We start from the raw sequence: 16771 nt of genomic DNA on the forward strand, positions 1-16771 counted from the left end.
AAAATAAACTTGGATGCTATAATGCGCACTGAGGCAGGACGAATTCTGCGAAAACGGATAGGCGGTAGAATTGCCGTCAAAGTTCTTGGAATTACACATATGTATAACAGTTCCATGAAAACAATAATACCACTGCCAATAAGGAATTTAACTAGATGGCGCCACAAGTGCTGGAAAAACCAACGCCAGAGAGCGCTTTCTTGTGTTTATGGCTTATGTACATTGAATGTAATGTAAATTGTGGACAATTTTTGAAATGTTTTGATTGGTTAAATACCGTTAAAGCTTAAAGATACCGCAAGAGTCGGTATTTTTGGTAATGAAAGTTTAAAAAGTATATATTTCCGATACCGATACAAATTTAAGGTCGAATCCAATTGGCGTACTAATATCTAATAATAATACCTAATATCTTAAATCAACAACTTAAATGCTAGTCCCTCGGATCCGTCAAGCTCTCCAAGATAAATAGTTTTATGACCTTTAGAGATTGACCGAAAGACTCCAGCTTTCCTTCATTAACCTGCCTCAGGCTGAAGGGCATTCCATCCAGGTCCAACTGCGTTGCACTACATCCTTAACTTGCTCCAGTTCCTAAACGTGGACGGATAGCACAACGCCCGGTGGGCTTCTGCGCGACAGCATTCTCCCATAAGGCCAGCAGGTCGCCGCCAAAAGGTCTCCTGTTTATGGAGATCATTTTGATACGTAAGGTTTAATAAGTCCATAGCCTTTGAAGTCTATAAAAGAACACTTGTTTTTTCAGAGCCCGCAATGACTTATAACACTACTCAACAATTTAAAGCTTAATATTTTTCAAACGGTCAGTTAAAACCACGAAGAGTTTGGGTACATTTATTAGCTTTAGAGAATGCTAAGTTCATTGCAACCAAATGTAAGATATTTGAGAAGAAGCACCTCTAAGAAAATCTGAAGACAGCAGAAATGCCCGAAACAATGTTTAACCAACATTCGCCTTGTGCCTCTATGCATAAAACGGCTGTGCAGTTTATATTATTCAATAGGCATAAAAGATAATTAAATAAAATTAAATTTTCAAATAAATATCAGTACCGATTATTTTCTCTCTCAATTTTATTGGTTGAAATCAAGACTTGCATACATGTACATACTTATATGTATATGCCTTTTACCTTGAAGAAAATGTCAGGACAATGCCCGGAGAATGCTGAACCAACGCTCGCCTTGTGCGTCTATGGTTTTATATTTCAAATAAATATTATTATTTGTTCGACAGTAATTTTTCGAATAATTATTATCTCCAATTTCATTGGTTGAATCAATCAACCAATAAACATCATTTATTTTTATCTAAAAATCCATCATGGATCATGAAAACAACGGAGTTTCTTACCTTGCGCACCTGCAATTTTTTGTGACGTTTTTACCAGTTGTCGACACCTTAGTTTTTTGACACAAACTAAACTTCGCTAAACTCAAATAAAAACTAAATATAAAATAATAATATTTGACTATAGAAAATATATATAATTAAAATCGAAGAAATCCCCCTTCCATGGGGGATTATTTGGACGATAATGATCATAATGAATTATGAATGATAATGTCGAAGCCGAATTCTAGCCACAATTATGTTTTAAAGATGGAAGAAATACCCCCCAATCCACTCCGAACTTATAATATTTACAAATACCAGTGTATTTAAAAAATTAGCCCCGCCAAATTGGGCATTATTATGGCCACAAAATTAATTTGCAGTGGCTAATACCAGCTTTCCCGCAGCTTATATTTGTTTTTTTACATTCTCTCATTCACACTCTGCTTCGGCCTCTGCCTCTGCCGCGAGTCTGCACTGTGTGGGTCTAGGGAAGCCCGGCAAGCTAAAGGAGCGTGTTAGCATGAGAAGTGTTGTAGATGTAGATAAAAGATGAAGGAAAAATGTAAAATTTGACAAAAACCCGCTAAGGAACAGATGTAGTACTGAGTACCGGGTATAAAAGTTGTGACGTCTCACACGTCCCTTCTCGTTCGTTACACGCCTGCACTCGGCACAGTCTGATGCCAGTTTAGCGCCCATACAAGACCCCGATCCCTTGCTTACCTGCGATCTAATGCACGGTATCATAGCATACTACTTTGATCTGTGCATTGTGTTCAAGAGAAGGTCGGGCATCCCCATAAAATGGAGAAGCTCGGCTTTGACATCGGCTCTGCACCGGCGGACCGGAGGCGCGCAAACAGTCTGGTGCACGCCTGCCTGTGCCGCGACGCCAATTGTCGCCTGCCCTTTTACCAAAAGATGAAACGCGTCGTTCTGAACACCAAGAACTGCAAGCGTAAGACGAATGGTGGCTGCCCCATCTGCAAGCAGCTGATTGCCCTCTGTTGCTACCATGCTAAGCACTGCCAGGAGCAGAAGGGTCCCGTGTCCTTCTGTCCGAACATCAAGCATAAGCAGCATCTCCAGCAGAAACTCCAACAACAGCAGCTCCTGCGTCGTCGAGTGGCGGTTAGCGGGCCGACAGTCGTCGCTGGTGGCGTGCCCGTTGTGGGAATGTTCAATGTGATGCCTGTCGGCTAGTCCACAGTGCTGCTTCCAGGAGTTTGCGGACATTTACCGTCCGCCGTGCCAGTGCCTTCGCCAGTGTCTGGCAGCGGAATGGGCGGTATGACCTCGACGCATCCACACCGCCGCGCAGGGAGGAAGCGAGGCGACAAGAGCCGAGCTGAAGCCTACCGCAAGGAGGAACAGCATCAGTAGATGGCAGACCCAGTGGGACGGTTCATCTAAAGGGCGCTGGACATATACCCTCATCCCGAAGCTGCAAACCTGGATCGAGAGAAAACACGGCCAGGTAAAACAACCCATGCACTTAGTGGTCACGGCTGCTTTCGCAGCTACCTCAAGCGCTTAGGCCACGAGACGGAGGATTGGTGTCCAGAGTGCGGCACCGGCATAGTGGAGGAGAGTTTTGGAGAGAAGTCGTAAGCAGGTGACGGAGTAGGAGCCTTGGAGCGTGCGAAGCAATGCCTTGCGGCAGTACCGCCCGCGATGGGCGCCCGCACTCAAAATTTGTTCAAAATTATAAGAAAGATCAAGATTATAAGAAAAGACTAGATTAGAAGGAATAAACAAATGAATACAAAAAAACGTATGGCGCCAATATTTGAACAAAAAGCAGGCGTAATTACGATAACAGTCATGATTAGCAATTATCGATTACTAATTTCAATTACGAACCTTTTTTCTATCGTGTAATAATTACTACCTACGTTTACATACATAGATCATACGCTATACCTATGGCACTATTATTCCTCTACGTACATATATATAAATACTTATTTATAATAAGCCAAAGTGATTATTCAATCGGATTAAATTATTGTTTCAGTGGTGAAAGTCTTTGCAAGCTAGTAATATCAAATAGAACATCAAAATCGAGGAATCTGATTAAAGACTACGGTATATTTACGGTATATTTAGAAGATGCAATGGTATATTTTGGTATATTTACGAGGCCCTTACAGTATATTTTATCGATAATTTCGCGGTCACACTGGTCACACTGCTTACCGGGAAGAAGTGATCGTCGTGTAGTGATTGGATATTAATATTAATTACGCGAAAAAAGATTCACAGCTGTGAAAAGTGAAACAACTGAAATATGTGCGCATCGAAACTTTAGTTCATGTCCATATTTATCATGTAAAACATCAGCTAATTCCAAGTGTTCGAAATATAATTCGCGTGCGCATATGTATGTTTATAAATACACACAGTTTGTATACATATGTACGTATGTAGATAGCTCAATTTAAATGTTTGTTATCTCAGTGAAGAGAAGTACTCTTATGGCTAATTAATCCTTATGTACATGTATGTGTACATATGTATATGCGTTTGTGCATATGAATATGTATGTATATGATGTATGATTTCTTATAACTGTGAAGGGAACAGAACAAAACGAACACTGCACTTTCAGCTTCAGATGAACCGAAGTTCAAGAGCACAAAAATTGAATATGTTTATAAATGGTTTAATTGAATACAATGGAGTGATCAAGAGCTGAGAATGAGATTCATGTGAATCGTTTATGCACAGAAAATACATTTACGCATGTATGATATATCCATATGTATATGTACATACATACAGACGAGGGCTGTTTTATAGGTCCGTGGCCTTTTGAATGAAACAGGGTTTTAGATAAATAATCATTTTAACTTTACCATATCCCTTTTACCGCATCCATTCAAAAAGAGAAGGGACGTGTGAGACGCTTCTTGCGTGTCACAATTATTATACCCGGTAGGTACAAGGTACTCGAAGAGTAAATAAATATATATATATATAAAAAATAAATAAATAAATAAATATGTAACACACAGACGGAAACGTTTACGACCCCATAAAGTATATATATTCTTGATCAGCATCAATAGACGAGTCGATAGCGCCATGTCTGTCTGTCCGTCTCGGTTGTCGGCTAGTTCTCAGAGACTATAAGAGCTAGAGCCACCAAATTTTGCATCCAGACTGCTATATGCTCACACTGTTTCAAGTGTATTTTTAAAAATGAGCCACGCCCCCTTCCGTCCCCGCAAAAGGGCGAAAACCTCAAAAATGTACAGTTTTGAAGATAAAAGATAAAACGCCATTCCGTAGTGAATGGCCATATCTATCAGATCACCAAATTGCGATCCGATCGGATCATTATTATAGCCAGAATGAAGAAATTCATTTTCAGTGGCTAAACCCACCCTGTCCCGCAGCTTTTGTTGTTCTTTTTACATTCTCTCATTCACACTCTGCTACTGCTTCACGCGGCCCCTGCTTCTGCCCTCCACCTGCCGCTGCCTCTTCCGACTTTCTGACGTCCTGAGTGCCGTGTATATAAGTTGTGACACGTCACAAATCATGAAAAACAAGAAGATGGAAAGGAAATGTTGAAGGAGTTCTGCTAATTAAACCTTTTGTTTTTCGAAACTTGATAGATTCTCTTACGTTTTCAATTTAAAATCTGAGTGCATTATTGCGTACATGCAAGTTTCAAAAAACAAAAGGTTGCGAAAAGTGTAATCAATTTTTTACTATAGCCCTCATCAATTTTGTAATTACAATTTTATATAACTGACTGATGTGCCTCAATTTGTTTATCGTCCATTAGAAGCAATGAATGAACAGCCAAGTAATAACATTCTATGATTATACATGGTTTTTCGATAACCATGTCCCAGAACGTACAAGGACCGTAGTCTATGGATATACAGCTCATACATACAGTTCGTATATTTTTTGAACATTTTTATATAATCTTTTTATACCCGGTACTCAAAGAGTGAATAGGTGATATTGCAGTTGTGTGGAATAGTGGATGTTTGTAACGCAGAGAAGGAAACTTTTCCGACCCCATAAAGTATATAAATGTGTAGGTTCTTGATCAGTATCAATAGCCTAGTCGATCTAGCCGTGCCAGTCTGTCCTTCCGTCTGTCGTCCTTATGAGCGCCTAGTACTCAGAAACCAGAAGTGATAGGGCAACCAAGTTTTCATCCAGACTTCTGTATGCTCACACTGAAACCAGTGTATTACAAAAAATAGCGCCGCCCGGGCAACCAAGTTTTCATCCAGACTTCTGTATGCTCACACTGAAACCAGTGTATTACAAAAAATAGAGCCGCCCCACAAAAATCAAAAATTTTCCAAAGGCACAGTTTTGAAGATAAAAGAACTATAGAGGGGGACAGCTAAAAGAACGTGTTGGCGTGAGAAGTGATGTAGATGTAGATAACAGATGAAAAAAATATGTAAAATTTTAAAAATACCGGTACAGATGTAGTATGCGTTAGAAGCATCTCACACATCCCTTCTCGTTCATTATCGGACCTTCATATATTTTTTAGAGATCAGATCAAATTTCATAATTAACGAGAAGGGACTTGTGAGACGCTTCTTACGCGTCACAACTTTTATACCCGGCACTCAGGACTACATCTAGATGTAGGAGACATCGCCAACCACTAGATATCGTTCACATTACAGAACACGTAGTAAAATGCATCAAAAAAATTGGATCAGTTAATCGTATTTTCCAATTTATGAGATATTTAGAACAGCAATAAAATTGGTACTTTTTCCCTGCACATTCTGTGCAATAATGACCGCTAACTTTCACAGCAGATTTTTCGAAAGTGGCGCCATCTATTGAAATTTCTGGTACGCAACTTTGATGGTCATTTTTTTTCTAATACAGAGCGTTAAAAACCGAGTCTTGGTTTTAACTTTTAAAAATTAGCTTTTGGCCACCAAAACTGGTCATTGGGACAATAAATTTTAAATGTTTTCTTCATCTGTCATCTACATCTACAACACTTCTCACACCAACACGCTCGGTTAGCTCGCCGCCCTTCCCTAGACACGCACACTGCAGACTGGAGGCAGAGGCACCGTCCGCAAAAAAAAAAAAAAAAAAAAAAAACAAATAAAACCTGCGGGACGGGGTGGGTTAAAAGCATAAAGCAACTATATAAGGAGGTCTCGTCGGAAAAAATTATGGAAACGTGCGAGTGAAAAGTGCGAGTGAAAGGGCTCTCGCTGTAAGTGTGAGGGCAACGACAATGGAGTGTGCTGATTATTCATTTGAAGGCAACGTAAAAAAAACATAATAATTGTTTCATAATTTAATTTTTAATAGTTTGCTACATAATAGTAGTCTGTGTTCTGAAAAAAAAAAAACATTTTGAAAAAATTTGAAGAAAAAAATGTTGTCCGCAACCAACCTTTCGCGTCGACAAGCAAACGTGCACTGAAAATTGTGAAAAGCACCGAGTAACTCTGCCACCGACGAGGCCTCCTTATATAGTTGCATTATGGGTAAAAGTCGGTAGAGGCATCGGCAGGGGGAGGGCAGAGGCAGGGGCCGAGTGAAGCAGAAGCAGAGTGTGAATGAGAGAATGTGAAAAGAGCAACAAAAGCTGCGGGACAGGGTGGGCTTAGCCACTGGAAATTAATTTCCATTGTGGCTATAATAATGATCCGATCGGATCCCAGTTTGGTGATCTGATAGATAAGGCCATTCCTACGGAATGGCGTTTTTAGTTTTCTTTTATCTTCAAAACTGTAGATTTTTGAGGTTTTGAGCAGTCCGGAGCTCTTACAGTCTCTGAGAACTAGCCGACAAACAAGACGGACAGACAGACATGGCTCTATCGACTCGGCTATTGATGCTGATCAAGAATATATATACTTTATGGGGTCGGAAACGCTTCCTTCTGTGCGTTACATACAACCGTTATTCCCCACAAATACAACATACCCTATTTACTCTTCGAGTACCGGGTATAAAAACCGGTTAATCGTTTAACCTTATTAGTTATAGAACAGCCTCCAAAAACTAATCGCTCATTATAATATAAGCCCAATATTTTATTTTTTTTTTTTTCAGCACTTCACCGGACAATTTTGACTAATAACCATGCTCACCAATGGGTACCGCATTGGGAAAGAACAGAGAACTGAGAGTCAATATTATGAGTACCTCATGGGTGGCGGTATGAAAAGGCTTTTTGAAAATGCAAAACGAGCAATTGCATTCGTGCACGTACAGTCGGATTCCAATAGCATAGATTTCCCAGAAATAGTTCCCCGAAGAGATATATGCTGTTGCAAATTGAGAGCGAGGAATATGAAGCGGCAGGTTATTAGTAGACATTCAGGATGCCCCTTTTTCATATATCGATGTGTGGCAATAGCTATGCTATTTATGCTTTTAGTCATGCCAACAGCATACAGTGCCAATAGCGAGCAAGAGTCTACTAACTCAAGCTCAAGCGATTCTTCAAGTGTCAGTGCTCGACCCGAAATAATTTTATTGAATAACAGGACAAGTACTCACACACTTTCAAACGGCAATGCGTTCTCCTCAACTAAAAAAAAAAAGACAGAGGACCATCATCAAGAGGATCCTGGTCCGCCGTCAAACCCAATAAATGTTCAAACCAAACGTAACAGACAAAGTTTGACAGCGACGTCTAGATCGGGGACCTTCTCTAGTGCTCAAGGTGTATCCATGAATCGAAATACATTGATCAATATTGACAGTATATTACACCGCCAATTGCGCGAGAAAGCCAAGCAGGATAGCTTGGAGTCGATTAAGATGCACATACTCATGCGGTTAAATCTAAAAAAACTACCAAATATAACCAAACCTATCTCAGTGCCACAAAATATTTTAGAGGATTTCTATAAAGGTTACAATGCATCTATAACAAATACAATTTGGCGCCGCAGGGAATCCACAGGAGAACCGCTATCACCAGCTGTCCTAAAAAAAGACGAACAAAATACTAATAAAAGTAGCGATTTGGCTGGTGAATCCGACATGAGCTTGTCTTCACAAATGCAAGGGGATGATGCTAATGCTTTAAATCAGTTTAAATTGCTTTATAACCCTGGAAAAGGAATCCAGGCACATCCAAATATAAAACAAGATTTTCTAATGGATAATATTGATGATGAATACGATAGTATTCTTTCTCACATAAGCAGCATATACGTGTTTCCTGAACGTAAGTACAAAACTCGCACCTATGAGAGCTAGATAGCTTTTATACGCGGAATTCAAACAGTGAGGAATCGTTTCCGACCCTATAAAGACTATGCTTAAGAAAACGATAGGTGGGTAGAGGATAAGATGCAAGAAAATAAAATTAAAATTTCCTGTCCTTCCACAATAAATAGTTAATATTACATAACTCTATTTTATAAAATCTTCTTCCGAATTATCGAATTCTAAATTTCATTCATTTAGAGCTTCAACCACATGTTCGACACAACCGTAAAACAGACGTTCTTCGATTTAAATTCGACAATAGTTACTCGGACATATCATATGCTACACTGCATTTATATCTGCGTGGTTGGGACTGGATAAGCACCCATCAGCCGGAACTCATTGAGGAGATTGAAAATCAGCAAAGTAAAGACATTGTTGTAGCTATTCATCGGGCAGTGCGCCGTGCAAATAACACAAGCTTTACTCACAAGGCCAAAATGTTTGAATTTCGCCAAAAAATTCCATCAGGACAAGGACAGTGGGTCAACGTAGACCTTAAACCTGTATTCGGTGATCGCGGGTCGAATAAATCCCATGAAATTCTTATAAAAGGAGTAGAATCCTGGATGAAGCCGTTAGTTGTGACCACCGATAACACATCGAATAATCCATTAGTATGCGTCTTACATACATCGCCATTATTTTCTGGTAACTGGTAAATTTATTTGCTTTCGTTTCAGACGGTTCATATAGAAATTGGATCACAAAAAAAGCATCGACGAAAACGAAGTGTTTATATGGACTGTACTGAAAGTGATCACGATATGAGGTGCTGTCGATATCCTCTCAAGGTGAACTTCACAAGTTTTGGATGGCATTTCGTTGTTGCACCTACGTCATTTGATGCATACTTTTGCAGTGGCGACTGCAGAGTTGGATACCTCGAGCAGTATCCGCACACTCATCTGGCCGCCTTAACGACTTCGGCCACGCCCTGCTGTTCGCCAACAAAAATGAGTTCCTTAAGCTTGTTATATTTCGACGATAACCATAACCTGGTTTTAAGTGTTATACCAAATATGTCTGTGGAGGGATGCAGCTGTTCCTAGCCATCAAGTCGAATTTTTATCTCGATTTAAATACCAATCATTTAGAATAAATAAAAATAATTGTATGTACATACTTAGAAGCTCCTGAATTTTGTGTATGGGATGCGGCTATATTAACAGGTATCAAAATATCTTTATTAAGCTAAGATTATTAAATCTAACGTTTTAAATTTTGTTTAAATATATTTAGAGGCTTCAATACTTCAAAATATTTAATGAGCAAGGTAATTTGCTTGATGTTTCGCTTTGACATCCCAATCTACATACATGAGTATTTTTATACCCGGTACTCGAAGACTAAATTAGGGATTCTAATCACAATTCGGCGATCTGATAGATATGGTCATTCCCTACGGAGTCGCGGCTTTAGTATTCTCTTATCTTTTAAATTGAGGAGTTTTCGCTTTTTGTGAAACAAACTTTATTCAGTGGAAATTACATAAGTCTTCGCATAGAATTTGGTGACTAGCTCCTATAGTCTCTGAGCAACATAGATGGATTTATCGACCGGTTATTGATACTGATCAATATCATATACACTTTATATGGTCGGAAACGTTTCCTTCTGCCTGTTACATTTTTCGACCACAAATACAATATATCCCTTTACTCTTTGAGTACCGGGTATAAAAATAGAAATGGATCACAATATATTAGGTATAGGAATCTCCTTTCTTGAATATTTTGGATGCCACAGATATTTTACCCTTGTGGGGAGCTGAAGGTACTTTCACCAAGGGCGGTACTCTCCGAGTGCCAGGTAAAACAAAAAAAATCGATAAAAGCCACTGCAACACCGTTCTACGAGCCCCCCTATTTTCTTGAAAACACGTTAGCATCTGGTCACACTTCATTCTTCTCGATAAAATATGTATACAAATTAAAAATAATAAAATAAAAGAATGTAATTTCACAGTAAATCAGCAATATGAATAATTGCATTTTTGAATTGGAATATGAGTACGTTGTGTTAAAGGTACGTTAAAACATTCAAACTATTAAATTTACACAAATATGTATATGTGCATGCTTGCACACGCTGTATGTATTGAAATATATATTTGTATGTATGTATTTTTGTGTCTCACAAAAAATAAAGTATGTGCATATATTGCAAGAACACGAAACGATAGAACTAATAGAAAAAAAATATTCTTTTCAGATAAACGGAAATGACATTAGTCATTTGCCAAGGTATGAAGCGGTTCAAATGTTCCTTCAAGCTAAAGAAACCATAGTAGTCGAATTGTGCCGGCAGAAGCCAAATGCCTTAGATATAGAAATTAATATAGACATAACCAATGAACCAACTGGCTTGGAAAACAGAATTGATCAAAGCGAACTGGCAACCGCCTCCACATTTGAAATATCACCGACAACCAGTGCGTCACAAAAAGAGAAGTCCATTCCTGTGTTGATTGCCAGCCCCAGCCCCTGCCCTACATTAACACCAGTGTCGCAAGCAAACTCAAGGAACGACAATCAAGTTATTTTAACACTACGTGCATTAAATAAGGAAGAGTCTGCAGTTCCACCTGTCGAAGTTGTCTCTGCCGTTTCCGTGTCAAGGGAGACTCAAACCTCAGCAGAAAATCTCAAGGATCAGGATTTAGTTCGCACTATAGCCGATCACTTCATAGAGCAAGAGCATCATTTGTTTGAACAATGTCTGGAGCCGGAAATTGATATTGAGGTATTTTGACAAAAAATTAAAAATTAATAGTTCAAATGCACATAATTACGGGTTTAATTTACAGGAAATTACTCTTGTTAAGACGATAGATGATTCCACCACTGAAAAGCTAGGCATAAATGTTTGCTGTAATGGATATCAGGCATCAAATATCGACATTAGCCGAGGGGACGTAATATCTGAAGAGGCTGATGTGGATGTGTGCGAAGATGTATTTATTAGTGATATTGACCCAGAAGGTATAGCTCAACGCGATGGACGCCTTAGACGTGGTGATCAAATTCTCCGCATTAATGGCATGGACGTCAAGAGCAAGGAGGAAGTAGAAACCCAGATCGCAGGGAGTACCTTTGCAGTGACGCTTCTTGTTAGTCGCCTGCTATATCCAGTAAGAGTAAAAGTACTTCTCTTTCTTTTCCTTTAAAGTGACTGCACAGTTGTTTAAGAAAAAACTGACAATAAAATACATACATGTGTATGTATGTATTCACATGTTAATACTAGCAATAGTATGCATAAAACGGACGACAGAATACATTCACGTGTATGTATGTATTCACATGTTAATACTAGCAATAGTGTGTATAGAATGCATTCATTTGTATGCATGCATATTATCTTGCTACACGGAACTAATGCAGTTGTTTGTGTTTAATGAAAATTAAGCCATTTTTCAAACTTTTAATGCATAATTTATACAATTTTCTTGAAAGGAAGACGACGATGACGAAGACATTGAGAGTAACTTTGAATACGCGAATAGCTTTCTCCGCGATGATTATACAAATGTGGTCGATAAATTGGACAAGATCTTGCTAAGTCAAGTGCAGTCCATGAAGACTAATAATGTTACAACCACTGAAGCGGTTAGCAACAACACCACCAAAAACTCGTCCTCAACAACCCAGCAGAATTCTGATCCGGAAGTAACCGTAAAAACATATTTGCCAAAATCATTTCCGGAGATATCTGAGAAAACGTGCAACAAAACTAAGCATCGCGCAGACGAAAACTTAAGCCATGTAAAAGCGTTAAATCAATTCATTAAAAAAAGCAGTCAGTCTCATCACCCTTATGAGTATGATGAAAGCGAGCATATTTATGAGACTATTCCTGAGGATTCGGAATCAGAGCCGCTATACTGTTCACCGTATCAAAGCTCCAACTATATGACGGCGATGGGCTCCTGCTCATCAGCAACAGCCACAGGTATAGCTGGTATAGAAGCTACTGAAGCCATGGAAACGAAAATGCAGCAGCAAACTCAACGTGTTGCCCAATGGTTGGGCCTCAAGTCCGGCCACGGCAATTCCAGTCCAAGGGCAATGCAAACTCTAGTAGGTCGTCCCGCTGTCCTGAAATCAGCACAACAGCCTACGTGCAGTCGTGTATTCACACTCCGTAGTATATTGACAAATACAAGTCGATCCAGCAGTAGTGGAGCCGCACACAGTGCATGCGGACCCAAAGATGTCGACATCATAGGCAACTATATGCTGGGAGATGAAATTGACAACTCATCGAGTGCCTACAACACTGGTGGGTCAAACAATAGCGCTTCGCCTCACCAGATTCAGATTTCAAATACTTGTGACGAAGCGCCAATTAGTGCAAACCAATTTAGCAAAATGGCTGAAAACCAAAACCAACCCATTCTCTCACCTAAAGAAGCGATTGTAACCACTACTGTGAGCAGTATGTTAATGTTACCATTTGGTAGGTCTGACCGCATAGGTCTTTGCTCTTCCAATTTTTCCTTGACGAGTTACGGTGGTAGGAAATAAACTTGTTTCAGTTATGAGCTCTTGAAAGCATTAGTTATATTTTTTAAATATTACATATTTCAGAAAGCCCACCCAAAGCATGCATCGAGGAGGAAAATAATCAGCTCAAGACTGATCTCAAATTAATGCGACTAAAGCCAGCTGAGGAGGTGCAAAGTCATTGTCCCCAATTTAATGCACCAAATTTGAGCCGCTATCGCTTCGTTAGTAGTCAAGAGGTGAGAATGCCATTTAGTACTAGTACTGCGTAGATCACATTTTCCTTTAACCTTTTTCCTAGTCATATCTACATTCTACAAATCTTGTATTTTTAATAGGTCGCAAATAAAAGCCACATTGCTTCCAGTTCCAAGCCGAGTTCAATACTGATAGGTGAAAATGGTGAGGAAATACCCATGGTCTGGAAAGTAAAGCGCCGTCCGGATGGAACACGATACATTGTAAAGCGGCCAGTACGTAATCGTGGGCACGTTGCTATTCGAAAAAATACGCGAAGTAATGAGTTAACTACGACAGAGGATGATACAGTGTCGGAAGTCAAAATTGGACGTTACTGGACGAAGGAGGAACGTAAGCGGCACATTGAACGAGCTCGAGAACGGCGCCATCATCAGCAGCAACATCAGTAACATCAGCAATCTTAGTTTCACCATATACTGTATTAACTGAACACTACACAGCTTATACGAATATGGCATGAAAAAAGTCCGAAATAACAGATTTTGTGTAATTTTAAAGTAATGGGTTTCAAACGATTTTGGGTGAATCTTTATTATAAGACATCATATAATGTGGTCGTTCTTCAGGATTACTCGCGAAGTCAAAAAAAATCTGTTTTACCTTAGCTACACAGGCAATAACATAGATTTTCACATTTAATACATTGCCGAGTTGTACGTTTTGTACACATTTAGAGACATTTTTTATGTGATTGCAGATTTACAATAATACCCTATAAAGTATTTATTTAATTTGAGTTCAGTTGAATAATTTGTACTCTTAATATTTATCTGATTTCGTCCATGTAACTTTTGACAACACAGTTTGTATTGCTGATATGTAAGTACTTCCTGAGATTTTTAAATTCTCACAGCCAAATTACTTTCTTTCCAGTCTTCAGTTTTGATCGATCGTTCCTATGATATGTAGCTATTTACTATAGAAGTCCCACTTATGCACAAAGCTCGCATTGAAGCTGGCATTAGAAATTTGTATACTTAATAAAGACAACATGCAATTTTTATAAAACGCCAACATGTTGTGTAATATTTTTCTGCTGAATTTGACACGATCTGGCAAATTGCAAGCGGTGTCTCGAAAAGATTTAGGCATTTAGATGAGAAGCCAAAAAAAAGCTTCATGTTGTGGGCTGTACTGGCATGCAGTTTCGCTCTAGGCATCCAAACAAGAAGTTAATATATGAAACAGCTGTCAGCTGTCCACTTTCCAGAGGAATCCTTTTTTCACCATAACAATTTTCTCAAATTCTCGCCAACGTTTTTTGAACACGAAGCAGCGTGTTCAAATTTATTGATGCACTAACCTACAAACATATAATTTACATTGTGAGAAAAATTAAGCTTGCTGCTCCTTTTTATAGCCCATCCTCAAAAGTAGTCAGTGTCAACAACACTTTTCGTTTTCTTGTTAACAGTTGTCGCAGGAAGATTTGGTATCGATTAAGCGTAATGCAATTCGGCTACACAAAACGGACTTCTTTTGCATGAACCAAAAAAGCAATCTCTAAAGTATTGTCTTAAATTATAAATAAATCACACCGATCACAAACGTTTACGCATGCTATTTTGTTTTTCAACATTGCACTATGGGTAAAAAGCTCGTTTTTTGGGCATTAATCAAAAAAATAGAGCTAGAGCTCTCCAATTTGGCATGAATGTTCGTTAGACTAAAGAAGAATCTCGGAAAAAAATTTAGTCATTTGGACCCCGCCTACCTCCCGCCCCCATACGAACTGGATCCCGTTTACGTCGTATTTATTATAAACGAGAAGGGACGTGTGAGACGCTTCTTACGCGTCACAACTTTTATACTCGGCACTCAGTACTACATCTGAACCTTAGCGGTGTTTTGTCAAGTTTTAACTATTTTCTTCATCTGTCATTTACATCTACAACACCTCTCACACCAACACGCTCTTTTAGCTCTCTCCCTCTTTAGTTCTTTTATCTTCAAAACTGTGCCTTTGGAAAATTTTCGATTTTTGTAGGGGCGGGTTTTTGTTTCAGTCTGGATGAAGACTTGGTTGCCCTATCACTTATGGTATCTGAGATCTAGGCGCTCAACAAGACGGACGGACAGACAGACATGGCTCAATCCACTCGGCTATTGATGCTGATCAAGAATATGTATACTTTATGGGGTCGGACACGTTTCCTTCTGTGTGTCACACACCTTCGTTTGAATTGTAATAGTTTCATCTTTAGTTAGTCAGTTTTTGTCAATACTCTTTAACCTATAACATTTTATTACGTCTGCTTCACGATTTTTGTTGGTCCAGATCTCCAGCAGCTCTGCATGAGCGAACTCATAAGCGTCTGCAAAATTTATAATTTTTCGAAAAGGGGAAAAAACGTGCAAAAAGCATTAACACCACATGATTCTATAATAATTAATTAATAACATGTAACTTGAACCTCTGTGCAGTGGTGTGCTGTGCAAAAGTAATATTCCACAAAAAACACGTGCAATTGTTAGTACCAAGCTAAAAAGACACACGAACCAAAAATTGGATTATTAAATAACTACACACTGTTATGGACGGCTTTCTGAAGTAGCCGATAACCGACAGGGCTGGAGAAGAAGATCAGACAGCGGCTTCTGCTGTGGATCCTGGGAGGCTGAAAAAGGGTTGCAAGGTGACAAGAAGGATAGAAGGAAACGTGGCCGTAAAGGTTATATTGAGAGGGTCAGTTTCCGGGAAGAGGTACGAGAGATCGGTCGGGAACCTAAAGAAAAAGTAAAAAAAAGGAGAAGAATAAAATCAGTGCCCAGGCCCGTACAAAAGATAACATCACGAAACCGACAATCGTGAAGCGAGGCGACGACGGCGCTGGAAGGAGAAGACGGCAACAGCGGACACCACGCAGAGAGCCGACAGCAGGGTCAGCGACAAGACTGGCTCGGCCGGAGCACCTCGGGAGGATCAGAGCGCCGGATCCAAGGGAAGACACCAGACACGCACCGGCGCCCCGCACACCGCAACGGAACAACACACCACACATCACACACGTTACACACCCATCACACACACACTAGAAACCCGCACGTATTCACGTAGAAATAGCCACACATATTAACCCTATTATTAAAATGATATACGGAAAATAAGCCCCATCGCACATACACACATCATACCCACCCATACCCACTGCAACCTCATTCGCACTTTATATATTTATTCCCGGAATACTTAATCAATTCACACTTAGCACATATAATTTCGTTTGACTTGATATTTCAAAACACAAGTAACACACACCTGAAGTAAAATAAAATAAAATACGAAAGAGAACAACAACAAAAATATGTTAGAATAGGTTTTCGTTTAGGTCCGTTTTATTAATCTATGTAAGCGGAGTCTATTCCCGGAATACTTAATCAATTCACACTTAGCACATAT

The 16771-nt window shown here is 39.4% G+C and overlaps 2 protein-coding genes across 5 annotated transcripts; both read left to right on the forward strand.

The window, feature by feature from the left end:
* The first annotated feature begins 3572 nt into the window (after window positions 1–3572).
* LOC117590633 lies at window positions 3573–9731 on the forward strand. Of its 2 annotated transcripts, none has more exons than XM_034283451.1 (4): window positions 3573–3743; window positions 7433–8558; window positions 8801–9219; window positions 9286–9731. In XM_034283451.1, the coding sequence occupies exons 2-4, from the start codon at window positions 7463–7465 to the stop codon at window positions 9652–9654; spliced, it is 1884 nt and encodes a 627-aa protein (XP_034139342.1). In that variant the 5' UTR covers window positions 3573–3743; window positions 7433–7462; the 3' UTR covers window positions 9655–9731. The 2 variants fall into 2 exon arrangements, with proteins under 2 accessions (XP_034139342.1, XP_034139343.1); XM_034283452.1 differs by lacking the exon at window positions 3573–3743 and adding an exon at window positions 5157–5271.
* A 742-nt stretch (window positions 9732–10473) lies between these two features.
* Window positions 10474–13868, forward strand: LOC117590617 (slo-interacting protein 1). 3 transcript variants are annotated; one of them, XM_034283408.1, is made up of 6 exons: window positions 10474–10630; window positions 10817–11347; window positions 11412–11735; window positions 12061–13120; window positions 13195–13349; window positions 13449–13868. In XM_034283408.1, the coding sequence occupies exons 1-6, from the start codon at window positions 10583–10585 to the stop codon at window positions 13758–13760; spliced, it is 2430 nt and encodes an 809-aa protein (XP_034139299.1). In that variant the 5' UTR covers window positions 10474–10582; the 3' UTR covers window positions 13761–13868. The 3 variants fall into 3 exon arrangements, with proteins under 3 accessions (XP_034139299.1, XP_034139300.1, XP_034139301.1); XM_034283409.1 differs by having other exon boundaries at window positions 12061–13063; XM_034283410.1 differs by having other exon boundaries at window positions 12061–12886.
* The last annotated feature ends 2903 nt before the right edge of the window (window positions 13869–16771 follow it).

This window comes from Drosophila guanche, unplaced genomic scaffold (genome assembly GCF_900245975.1).
Source record: "Drosophila guanche unplaced genomic scaffold, DGUA_6, whole genome shotgun sequence".
NCBI lineage: Eukaryota > Metazoa > Arthropoda > Insecta > Diptera > Drosophilidae > Drosophila > Drosophila guanche.

Bases quoted from the DNA above. Each gene is read 5' to 3' on its own strand.
- LOC117590617 (XM_034283408.1), top strand. From the start codon at position 10,583: ATGAATAATTGCATTTTTGAATTGGAATATGAGTACGTTGTGTTAAAG. The intron at 10,631-10,816 runs GTACGTTAAAAC...TATTCTTTTCAG, and splicing joins ATGAGTACGTTGTGTTAAAG to ATAAACGGAAATGACATTAG. The intron at 13,121-13,194 runs GTAGGAAATAAA...TACATATTTCAG, and splicing joins TTCCTTGACGAGTTACGGTG to AAAGCCCACCCAAAGCATGC.
- LOC117590633 (XM_034283451.1), top strand. From the start codon at position 7,463: ATGCTCACCAATGGGTACCGCATTGGGAAAGAACAGAGAACTGAGAGT. The intron at 8,559-8,800 runs GTAAGTACAAAA...TCATTCATTTAG, and splicing joins CATATACGTGTTTCCTGAAC to AGCTTCAACCACATGTTCGA. The intron at 9,220-9,285 runs GTATGCGTCTTA...CTTTCGTTTCAG, and splicing joins ACACATCGAATAATCCATTA to ACGGTTCATATAGAAATTGG.